General features: G+C 52.1%; 2 protein-coding genes across 2 annotated transcripts; both read left to right on the top strand.

Annotated features, from left to right (window-relative positions):
* Positions 1–778: 778 nt before the first annotated feature.
* Positions 779–9,567, top strand: NXF1 (nuclear RNA export factor 1). The gene is made up of 20 exons (XM_007109969.4): positions 779–1,305; positions 1,525–1,684; positions 2,495–2,578; positions 2,691–2,795; positions 2,920–3,000; positions 3,114–3,183; positions 3,317–3,405; positions 3,534–3,641; positions 3,825–3,934; positions 5,762–5,798; positions 6,264–6,332; positions 6,428–6,483; positions 6,615–6,722; positions 6,836–6,894; positions 7,000–7,115; positions 7,236–7,278; positions 7,870–7,942; positions 8,420–8,602; positions 9,094–9,154; positions 9,270–9,567. Exons 1-20 carry the CDS (start codon positions 1,085–1,087, stop codon positions 9,306–9,308), a joined length of 1,872 nt encoding a protein of 623 aa, XP_007110031.1. The 5' UTR covers positions 779–1,084; the 3' UTR covers positions 9,309–9,567.
* Positions 9,568–9,747: 180 nt separating this feature from the next.
* On the top strand, positions 9,748–10,938 carry TMEM223 (transmembrane protein 223). Its single transcript, XM_007109996.4, has 2 exons — positions 9,748–10,080; positions 10,497–10,938. The coding sequence occupies exons 1-2, from the start codon at positions 9,765–9,767 to the stop codon at positions 10,787–10,789; spliced, it is 609 nt and encodes a 202-aa protein (XP_007110058.2). The 5' UTR covers positions 9,748–9,764; the 3' UTR covers positions 10,790–10,938.
* Positions 10,939–10,978: the final 40 nt, after the last annotated feature.

The following is a 10,978-nucleotide window of genomic DNA, read 5'->3' as shown; positions in this document are numbered from 1 at the left end:
TGTTGTGCTAGTTTCAGGTGTACAGCAAAGTGATTTAGTTATACATATATCTGTTTTTCAGAGTCTTTTCCCATATAGGTTATTACAGTTTTGAGTAGAGTTTCCTGTGCTATATGGTAGGTCCTTGTTGATTATTTGTTTTATATATAGTAGTGTGTATATGTTAATCCCAACCTCCTAATTTATGCATGTATCTTTATGAGTTAGTGTTTTTTTGTTTTTTCCAGATATATAACCAGGAGTGGAATTGCTGGGTCATATGGTAGCTCTATTTTTAGTTTTTTGAAGAGAGAACAAGACTTAAAAGAAGCCCTTAAATTGGTCATATTTGTAACTGATGTCTGTGTTATATAGGCAAAAGAAGTATTGGTTACTGAGAGCTGATGTAATTATTGTGATTGGCTTTCCAAGATGTGAGAGGTCACTGATCAAATTTTCAGTGAGGGTAGACTTAGGGAATGAACTTATGGTTACTAGGGGGGAAGGGTGGGGGGGTGGGGGACAGGTATAGTTAGGGAGTTTGGGACTGATGTGTACACACTGCTCTATTTAAAATGGATAACCAGCAAGGACCTACTGTATAGCACAGGGAACTCTGCTCAGTATTCTCTGACAACCTAATTGGGAAAAGAATTTGAAAAGGAATAGCTAACATTTATATGTATAACTGAATTACTTTGTTGTACACCTGAAAGTAACACAACATTGTTAATCAAGTATACTCCAATATAAAATAAAAAGTTAAAAAAAAATTTTGAGTGGGATTAAGTAGATTTGGGAGGCTGAGAAAAGCAGACTTCAGGTGACTTTGAGGGGCTCTGAGTTGTATCCAGTTAAACTTGGGACACTCGCACTTCCACATTCTGCTTCTCCTTCCTATAGGTCCAGTTTCTGTTTCATTTTTCTAAAGACTTGACACAGTTTTCCAATCATTTTCCCCTGATGCTGCCATCCTACGGAGAGGGTGCTTTCCCTGGACAGGCAGAAGAGTTTGCACGGAGGTGGTCTCTGTCGTGATTGTGCATCTCATCTGATAGTGCCGGGTGCCAGTGCTCGGTTGCCAAGCAAGGTAGCTGAACCAGTGATGTATGTTCTCATTTATGTTCTGTTCCCAACCCCAGAGCACGATGATCGAGTTAGTTTCCCTCAAAGAAGAAAGAAAGGCCGGGGCCCTTTCCGGTGGAAGTATGGTGAGGGGAACCGGAGGTCTGGAAGAGGAGGTTCTGTTGTTCGGTCTTCCCGCCTTGAGGAAGATGACAGAGATGTGGCAATGAGCGACGTCCAGGATGTTCCCCGACTACGATAGTAAGTAACCAGTTGATCTGGTTTGAATTTATCGACCCCCTCATTTATGTAGCCCTCTTACTGTCCATGTCATTTCTCTTGCCACCTGGAAGAGAGAGAAATGCCAGGACCTGCTTAGTGGTTGAGCAGTCTTAGTTGTGGTCCTGGTAACAGTGCAGGAAAGTCTTTGAGAAGACATTCCTAACCTTTGTGAGTGTTTTATTCTCTCCCTCCCCACAGCAACCCCTATGCTGCACGACCCAACCGTCGGGGTGACAGCTGGCACGAGCGGTCTCGAATTCATGTTACTGTGCCCGTGCGGAGAGCTCGAGCTCCTCCAGAGGGGGGAGGGGCTGGCACCAGCCAGGATGGGGCCTCAAAGAACTGGTTTAAGATCACAGTGAGTATCTGGGAAAGTACATGGTGCAGGCGAGCTATAGGGGGCTGGGCTCAGAGTTAAGGCGTTTACTTTTCACATTAAAAAATCAGTGTTCTCAGCTGTTAACTCCACAATCGGGTAACCATTCTTTCTCCTAAGAATCAATATCCTAGAACACCTAAGAGCAGGTTCAGAAAAGGAGAAGGGGACAGGTAGGATGGGGAGGCCATCTAAAGGGAAATGTGGTAACTGTGGTTCAGAGGTGGAATAACCCCTCCACATGTCTCCATCTGACTCAAGCCGAGTGTGGAGCTGGGGGTCCCTTGAGTTCTGTCAGGGGCGGGCAGGTTATAAATGATGTCTTGGAGCGTTTAGAATCAAACAATTTGAATCTTTTGAGGAATAATAAGTATAAATGGACAGAAAGGAGGTTAAGGAGTTCATGTTTGGCTTGAGTAGAAAAGCTTTCTTTTGGCCACACCGCACAGCTTGTGGGATCTTCTTAGTTCCCCCACCAGGGATTGAACGCGGACCACCAGGGAATTCCCAGAAAACCTTTTTTTAAAATATTTATTTGGCTGCACTGGGTCTTAGATGTGGCATTCAGGATCTAGTTCCCTGACCAGGGATCGAACCTGGGCCCCCAGCATTGGGAGCAAGGAGTCTTAACCACTGGACCACCAGGGAAGTCCCCCCAGAAAACCTTTAATTGACAGTTTCTTCAGAAAGTCTTTTAGAGCTTGGCAGATGATACGAAAGGAGGCCTAGAGTGGGTCTGCTGTTCAGTATTAGTTATGTTTTGTTCCCTTCTCTTCTCTTTCTCTCACCTAGATTCCTTATGGCAGGAAATACGACAAGTCATGGCTCCTGAGCATGATTCAGAGCAAGTGCAGCGTCCCTTTCACTCCCATTGAGGTAAGAGAAGGCCCAAGTGTGTGGCTGGGGACCAAGGACCAGGTGGAGGTACCAGCTGCACGGGGGCGCTCTGGGCTCCCAAGTCCAATGCTGTCGTTTTCTCTTCTTGCAGTTTCACTATGAAAACACACGGGCCCAGTTTTTTGTTGAGGATGCCAGTACTGCCTCTGCGTTGAAGGCTGTCAACTATAAGATTTTGGATCGGGAGAACCGCAGGGTGTGTGTGAAGGGCCTGGCTTGGCGGGGGGGTGGGCATCGGTGCTCAGGGCATGGGCTGGGTCTTGGTCCTGGGGCTTCGGCCTCCCTGGAGTTCACCGTGCCCATGCGCGTCTCCCCTGCAGATATCTATCATCATCAACTCCTCTCCTCCACCCCATACTGTGCAGAATGAACTGAAGCCAGAACAAGTAGAGCAGCTAAAGGTGAGGCAGCCTCAAGGGATGGGTGCTTCCACCCGAGCCCTGCCAGCTCTCACTCTCCCCCCACGCCCACACGCAACTCTAGTGACCGCTGAATCCTTTGTCTTCCTCTGTAGCTGATCATGAGCAAACGATACGATGGCTCCCAACAGGCACTTGACCTCAAGGGCCTCCGTTCAGACCCAGGTACGGCTGATAGCAGTAATTCTTAGACTGGAGGGGGCAGAGGGGGAGTCTGTCGGGCAGGGAACGTTTGAGGCTGGTTTGGTGGGAACGCTGGCCTGGGCGAGGCCCTCACACTTCCCTGTCCTTCCGGAAGATTTGGTGGCCCAGAACATTGATGTTGTCCTGAATCGTAGAAGCTGTATGGCAGCCACCCTGCGGATCATTGAAGAGAACATCCCTGAGGTGAGGCCTTCGTCCCACTAGCGGGGAGGAAGCAGGGTGGGGTGGGTAGATAGGATGCGGTTGGGAGGCAGATGTGTTTCAGATTCCCTTGCTGCTGGTGCTTCCTCTAAATTCTTCTCTCCCCACAGCTGTTGTCCTTAAACTTGAGCAATAACAAGCTGTACAGGCTGGATGACTTGTCCAGCATTGTGCAGAAAGCACCCAATCTAAAGATCCTCAATCTTTCTGGAAATGAGGTGAGATTGAGCACCTGTTTGTGTTTTGGGTGGGGTGGGCAGAGGGTGGAGAGAGCTTGCCTGGTGGCAGCAAGAGGCGAGGGAGGGCATTTAAGGGATGAGGTGGGGCTTAGGGGTGGGAGGAATCTAGCTGGCTCCCTTTACCAGCACGTCTTTCCCGCCTTTTCTCCCCATCCTTTGCAGCTGAAGTCTGAGCGGGAGTTGGACAAGATAAAAGGGCTGAAGCTAGAAGAGCTGTGGCTTGACGGAAACACCCTGGGTGATACCTTTCGAGACCAGTCCACCTACATCAGGTCAGTTTTAACCTCTGTCTCCCCTCCTGGGGCCTTCACCCCCTGGGAGGCCGAGCTGGCGCACCCTGACTAGTGCCCGTCTGCGGGAGGTGTGCGGCCCTGAGCTGGGACCACCTGTCCTTGGGGAGGGCCATGTGCTCCTCCCTTCTGTCTGTCCACGACGCCCAGCTTTGCCCCAGGCCTCCTTTCCTTTCTTCTCACCTGTCTGCCTGTTTGCTGGTTCTGTGGCCTTTCTCCTTCCTTCCTGAACACAGCCTTTTCTACACTCCCCCTACCCTTTTGTTTCAAGAAGAGCATCTCCCTCTTTTACCATGACGAGGGGGCATCTTGTATAGTATGCCCCATACATGGAGTTGCTTTGAGCCGAGAGCCTGATATCCCTGGGCAGAGAAAGCCCTCCCTCCCTGGGACTTCCTGCTGATGGAAGTTCTTCCTTCCTCTGTCCTGCAACGGCCCCTCTTGCCCTTTTGCCAAGAGGGGCTCTCTTCCCACAATCTCCTCGCCCAAGGCTCTTGCCTGGGCTTTCCTGCCCACGCTGAGGTTGAGGCCTCCTGGTGGCTGGTGCCATGCAATCGGTCTCTCTTGCCCAATGCTGTAAGCTGGGCCCTCCCTGGAGGAGAAACCTGGGTTCCCTAAGACATGTGACCAGAGCCGGGACCCTGCCAGTCGGCGGGGGAATCCCAAGGCAGGTGCTGGGTGTGGAGGCCACGGGGGCATAGGCTACCAAGGAGACAGAGAAGTGACCCTCTCTGGGGGCGCTGCCCCTCGCTCACTCGCACACCTCACATCACCCTGTTTGGCCCCGGAGGATGGCTGGTTAGCCAGAGACGGGTAAGATTCCTCAGGGAAGGAACAACCTAAGACAGGCACAGTCGCAGAGGGGCCATCAGGAGAGAACTTGGGGGCCAACAGAGGTGGGGCACAGACCCTCACCCCCCCCAACTTTGCAGGGGCCTGAACCCTCACCCCTTCTGAGGGAGGTCTCCTGCCCCCGTGGCTGCTTCGCTTCCCACGCCCAGCTCAGATCGGAACCCAGGTAGCAGACAGAGACCTGGCCAATAGCAGCTGCCCTCTCACCACAGCGAGGATTGTTTCCCATTTCCTCCTTGGATCACAGGGAAGAGGGAGCTGAAAGAAAGGGCAGTGTCAGGTGCCTTCTTCCCTTTGTTCTCCCTCTTCTTTCTAAATGACTCTGCCGTGTAGTGCTTTCGCCTTTTCTTTGCTTTCTCTTTCCTTTTTCTCTCTCCTCGCCAGTATGTCCCCCGTCTCTCCTTTGCTCCTTCCTCTTCTACCTTTTCTCTCTCTTCTCCTTTTCATCCCCTCTCTTCTTCCTTGGCCTCATCTCCTCCCGAGCCCTGCCTTGCTCATCTCCCTGCCCCAACATCCTGTGCCATTTCTGTGGTGTGTTCTGGTCTTGGCCACGGCCAGACCTGGCAGAAGTGATGGATACCTGTTGAGGCAGCGGAGCCCCTGGGCTCCCACCCCATTCCCTCCTCCCGGGGGCTGCACAGGTGAGTAGGTGGAAGGTAAGGGGGACGGGAGGGAAAGGAGGTCCTGGCTTAAAGCCCGGGCTGGGAGTGCTGCTCCTGTGGCGCGCTCAGAGTCAGGCAGAGAAGAGAGAGTCGTCCTCCGAGGCAGTCGTTTCTGGGTGCCCCAGGAGAGGTGGGGAGTTGGGGCCGTTCTTCCTGGAGCTCAGAGGCTGGGAAAGAGTGAGGACAAGGAGGATGGGATGGGCTGTCCCTTGGGCATTGGTGTATTTGCCCCTAGAGCAGCCCAGGAGGCACGGTGGCTCTGAAACATCACTCACTTCTGTCCCGTTCTTGACAGCGCCGTTCGAGAGCGATTTCCCAAATTACTACGCCTGGTAAGTTCCTAACTTTTTTCGTTCTCTTCTGAGGATCGTAGCATCTCGCACTCTCAAAGTCTTGCCTAACATTTTTGTATGATCACTAATTTGGGGACATGGAGCCCTTTGAGAATCTGACAAAGTCTCTGATCCTTTTTTTTTTTTTTTCCTGGTGTGGGGTTGGGGGGAATCAAGCCATTTTATTGAGGACCTTTGAGGGAGGGTTGCATGGCGGGTAGAACAATGAGATCTGACATCCTTCTCCCAGCTGGGATCTCCCCAGCTTCACAGTCGCTGAAAATATAATCATTCTTCCCACAGAAACACCTGTAGACAAAAGTTGCATCTATCAGCATTCATGGACCCTTGCCATTTCTCTTTTACACTTGACCTGTGACCCCTCACTCTTAGTTCTCCCATCTGAGCGCTCATCCAGCCTTTTCTGTCTGGTTTATATCGTCGGCTGTTACTTCCTTTCTGCAGGACGGCCATGAGTTACCCCCACCGATTGCCTTTGACGTTGAAGCCCCCACAGTGTTACCTCCCTGCAAGGTGAGTGGAGGGGGGCGCGGTTGGGGGCACAGGGTTAGCGCTCACATCGGGAGGAGAGTCCTGGTTGCGTGGTCCTAATATCTGTTTGATTCCAGGGAAGCTACTTTGGAACAGAGACCCTGAAGAATCTGGTCCTGCACTTCTTGCAGCAGTAAGTTTCTCAGGTCCCCTCAGGCTGGGGAGAGGTGGGCTAGCCCCAGCACAGCTCACTTTCGGGAGCTGTCGGTCCCTGTGTGGCTCCAGATTGTGGAGCTCAGACTTTCCCTTTTGTTTTCCTCATAGGTACTATGCGATATATGACTCCGGAGACCGGCAGCGGCTCCTGGACGCCTACCACGATGGGGCCTGCTGCTCCCTGAGCATTCCTTTCACCCCCCAGAACCCTGCCCGGTGAGTGTCACATCCCAGAACCTGCCCAGGACCAGAGTTTCTCAGCAAATACAGGCCAGCACGTGCACATCCACGCCGCTCTGACCACTGCCTTTTTCTCCTGTTCCCCCCAGAAGCAACTTGGCTGAGTACTTCAAGGATAGTAGGAATGTGAAGAAGCTTAAAGACCCTAGTGAGTGTGTGACGTGAGCAGAACAGGTTGGGAGAAGGGGATGGGAAGGAGCCAGTCTGGGCTGAGTGTGGCAGCTGCTCACCGTGCCTTCCCCTCCTCCCACAGCCCTGCGGTTCCGGCTGCTGAAGCACACGCGTCTCAACGTTGTGGCCTTCCTCAACGAGTTGCCCAAAACTCGGCATGACGTCAGCTCCTTCGTGGTAGACATAAGCGCCCAGACGGTAAGCACCCTACGTCTCGGCAGAAGTGTGGAACTGGGGAAGGGGCAGTTAAGAGGCAGGGAGGACTCAGGCTCTGGCTGGGAGCCTGCGTGGTACCTGATGCTGCTGCTTCTCTTTCAGAGCACGTTGCTGTGTTTTTCTGTCAATGGAGTCTTCAAAGAAGGTGGGGATCTTTGGAGTCCCGAGTTTGCAGAGTGGTCCCTTTCCCAGCTAGTCGTTCTCAGCACTTTTAGCTTCCCAGCTACCTTCTCTTCTTTCTTCTTCCCTGACCTCCTTCTCTCATTCTGCCCCCCAAGCCTACCCTCTCCACCTGTCTTTTCCTGTCTGGGCTATGGGAAAAGCCTGAGGATTAGAAGGACACAGACTTTGGAGTCAGGCAGTTCTGAGCGTCCATCCCAACTTTGGTCCTCTGTGTCTGTGGGCAATTTACATTACCTCTGAGCCTGAGTCTTTATTTGTGAGGGGAAGGGGGTTAGTAATAGCCATCTCCTAGTGTTGTGGGGAGTAAATGAAGTGATGTATAAAATGCTTGACACAGGGCCTGGCAGACACACACGCTACAGTGTTGTTGTCATTATTGTCCTCCCTGACCTCTGATGCTCCTCCCACTGTGCTCCCCTGAGCACGCATAATCATCCCTGTCTGGCCCACTTAGGGTTCTTTGTATCAAATAAGACCGTGATTTTTGAGAAGCTGTTTGAAAACATAAAACATGAGCGACTCTGACAGGTTGTCACCATCGTTATCATTGCAGTGGATGGAAAATCTCGGGACTCTTTGCGAGCCTTTACCCGGACGTTCGTCGCTGTTCCTGCCAGCAATTCAGGGTGAGTGTTTGACTTACCCTATGGGGTCCCAGTCCCAATCCATGGCCACCACTGTGAAAATTGGGGAGGGTGGAGTCGGTCCTCTGGCTATCTTCAGACATTCAGAAAGGCAGGGGGTGATCAGAGGAGGGTCACATAGTGGTGACGAGCTTGGCTCTGGAGTCCAGCTGTCTGGGGTTTTCATCCTGGCTCTACCACTTCTAGCTAAGGGCACGTTTCCTCCTTTGAAAAGTGGTTTAACAACATTCACTTCCTAAGTCTGTTGCGAAGACAAACGAGGGTTGGGGGGGAATGTATAGTTCTAGTGGGTTTGGTAGATAATCCCATACATGGAGTCCATGGGAAAGGGAGGAAATGATAAAGGGACCTCATGGGTATTGAAAAGATCGGAGTGTCAAGTGAGGATAGGAGTGATGTTGGGAGGATGAGGTTATCTGTCTCTCTGTCCGGCTGTCTCAGGTGCTTTTTGTCCCCAAGGTTGTGCATCGTAAACGATGAGCTGTTTGTGCGGAATGCCAGTCCTGATGAGATCCAAAGAGCCTTTGCCATGCCTGCACCCACACCTTCTTCCAGCCCAGTGCCCACCCTCTCCCCAGAGCAGCAGGAAATGCTGCAGGCATTTTCTACCCAGTCTGGCATGAACCTTGAGTGGTCCCAGAAGTGAGTACTGGGCCTGTGTAGGAGTGAGGGTAAACTGGGGTAGGGCTGGTGGTGAATAATGAGTGCCCCTAAAATTTTTAAAGCCAGAACCCTCTTATTACTTACTTAAAGAAAAAAAAAAAAAAGGTCCATAAAAAAATTTTCTCTATGCATACATGAGCATAACATTTAAAGTCAAAATGAAGTCCCTCTTTTATACTGTTCTGCAACTTACTTTACTTATCCTGTGAACATCTTTCCCTATTAGTATAAAACTCACCTTAGTCTCATTTCTGTTAGCTATTTAATAGAAATAGCTATTTAATATTTCTTTGTATTCAAAAGACCATTGATAGATGGATTTTTACTGATTTTTCATTTGTATAAAGAGTGCAAGAATGTATGTAATCGTTGGTGAGTGTTTCCATAGAATGGATGTTGAAGTGGCATTTAGTGATCAGGGTGACTGCGTTTTGGTTCTGATGGAGGTGCCTGTTCTTGCCCTACTCCAGGTGCCTTCAGGACAACAACTGGGACTACACCAGATCTGCCCAGGCCTTTACTCATCTCAAGGTAAGATTTGGCAATAGGTGGCAAAAAGAGATTTCCAGGCTTTCAAGAGGGTCAGGTAGGCTTGGGACACGGGCATGGGCCACCTGTCTCTACTGACCTTTTATTTTTTTCTAAGGCCAAAGGCGAGATCCCAGAAGTGGCGTTCATAAAGTGATCCATAGTCATGCCCCAGAAGATCCATGTAAATAGCCCTTGTATGTACTGATGTCTCCTCTCCGGCCCCAAGGCCACTCTGTGACTGTGACTCTCCTTACCTGCCTTCTGGAAGACTTCGGGAAGATTGAGCCTCCCTGGTGCCAGGAAGCCAAAGCTTACTTTGTAGAACTGACACTAAACTACCCGAAGGACTTAGGTGCTTTGTGTACTTAACCCCAGGATCCTCCCTACTTTTTAAGATAAAGAGTGATATTGTATTTTGTGTCGAGTGTGCTGGGTTATTTTAGCCTTGCCCTTCGCAAGCGCGGGCGGGGCCGGGGCTCGCCTCGCGCCGCCTCGCCTCGCCTCGCCTCGCCTCTCCTCGCCTCTCCTGGGGCTGACAGATGGACTCCGAGGGGGCGGGGCGGGGCCAGCGACAGGAAGTCCCGCCCCGGAAGCGGCGCCGCTTCGGGCCATGGCGGCTCTCGGGCGGCGTGGGGCTGTGCGGCTGTTCTTAACGCTGCAGTCCCTGCCCGCGCGCCGGGCCCTGCATGACGCGGCCCCGCCACGGGACGTGCTGCTCTTCGAGCACGAGCGGGGTCGCTTCTTCGCCGTCCTCGGGCTGTTCTGCGCTGGCCAGGGCGTCTTCTGGGCTTCCCTAGCCATTGCCGCCTTGGCCCGCCCCCCGGCCTCCACTCGGCCTCCAAATGCCAAGTCCCCAGGCCGCGGCCGCCTGGACCTGCGCTCCGCGCTCTGGCGCTACGGCCTTGCCGTCGGCTGCGGCGCCATCGGTAAGGTGTGGGCTGCCTTCCCGGCGTGGGTCGAGGAGGGCGGGCACAGTCCTGTCTGCTTGGGCAAGAAGAGTAAGGGGCTCCCAGCCCTCCAGGATGGGCAGGCCACCCTCATAGGTGTGTGCACTGGAGTTGGACGTCCCCAAGCGCCAAGGCCTCGTACAGGTTCAGGCTGAAGTCGGCCTCTCACTCTGTGACCTTGAGCGAGTTAGTACTTACGCTCTGGACCCTGTTTTAAAATGGGGATGAACATCTATTAAGGCTCTTGGGAGGAATGACTGATACATGACTGGGGTGTAAGAGGGGCTCAGTAAATGTTACTATCATCACAATTTTTTTTTTTTATTCGGGGGGCACACCGTAAGGGTTGCTTCTTAGCTCTCCAGGGAAAACCCCAATCTTTGCTCTTCCTGCAGGTACGCTGGTACTTGGTGCTGGTCTTCTGTTTTCCTTCCGCTCTGTGCGCTCAGTGATGCTACAGGCTGGAGGGAAGCAAGTGACCCTCACCACTCATGCCCCCTTTGGCTGGGGTGCCCATTTTACAGTTCCCTTGAACCAAGTATCCTGCATGGCCCACCGGGGTGAAGTCCCTGCCATGTTGCCTCTGAAGGTCAAAGGCCGACGATTCTACTTCCTCTTGGACAAAGCTGGCCATTTCCCCAACACGAAACTCTTTGACAACACTGTGGGTGCCTACCGTAGCTTGTGAAGAAACCACCTCAGGTCACGCACCCCTCCCAGAGGGGCATCAAAACTGAACCTTAGGGATGGGGTGACAACCAGGGTCACACAGGAGGCCCAGAATTCCTTAACCGCAAATAAAGGAGCAGACATCCCAAGGGCAGCTACCTGTCAGTACCTCAAAGTTACGATCCATGCCTGTTTCGCCTTCACTTCT

Source organism: Physeter macrocephalus, unplaced genomic scaffold (genome assembly GCF_002837175.3).
Source record: "Physeter macrocephalus isolate SW-GA unplaced genomic scaffold, ASM283717v5 random_25, whole genome shotgun sequence".
In the NCBI taxonomy this organism is placed as follows: domain Eukaryota; kingdom Metazoa; phylum Chordata; class Mammalia; order Artiodactyla; family Physeteridae; genus Physeter; species Physeter macrocephalus.
Note: the sequence above shows the minus strand (reverse complement) of the source record. Positions and strands in the feature narration are given on the sequence as shown.

Excerpts from the sequence above, each read along its gene's own strand:
- NXF1 (XM_007109969.4), top strand. The coding sequence starts at position 1,085 with ATGTATGTTCTCATTTATGTTCTGTTCCCAACCCCAGAGCACGATGAT. Across the intron at positions 2,579-2,690 it reads TCCCTTTCACTCCCATTGAG|TTTCACTATGAAAACACACG; the intron begins GTAAGAGAAGGC and ends CTCTTCTTGCAG. Across the intron at positions 7,279-7,869 it reads CAATGGAGTCTTCAAAGAAG|TGGATGGAAAATCTCGGGAC; the intron begins GTGGGGATCTTT and ends TTATCATTGCAG.
- TMEM223 (XM_007109996.4), top strand. The coding sequence starts at position 9,765 with ATGGCGGCTCTCGGGCGGCGTGGGGCTGTGCGGCTGTTCTTAACGCTG. Across the intron at positions 10,081-10,496 it reads CGTCGGCTGCGGCGCCATCG|GTACGCTGGTACTTGGTGCT; the intron begins GTAAGGTGTGGG and ends CTCTTCCTGCAG.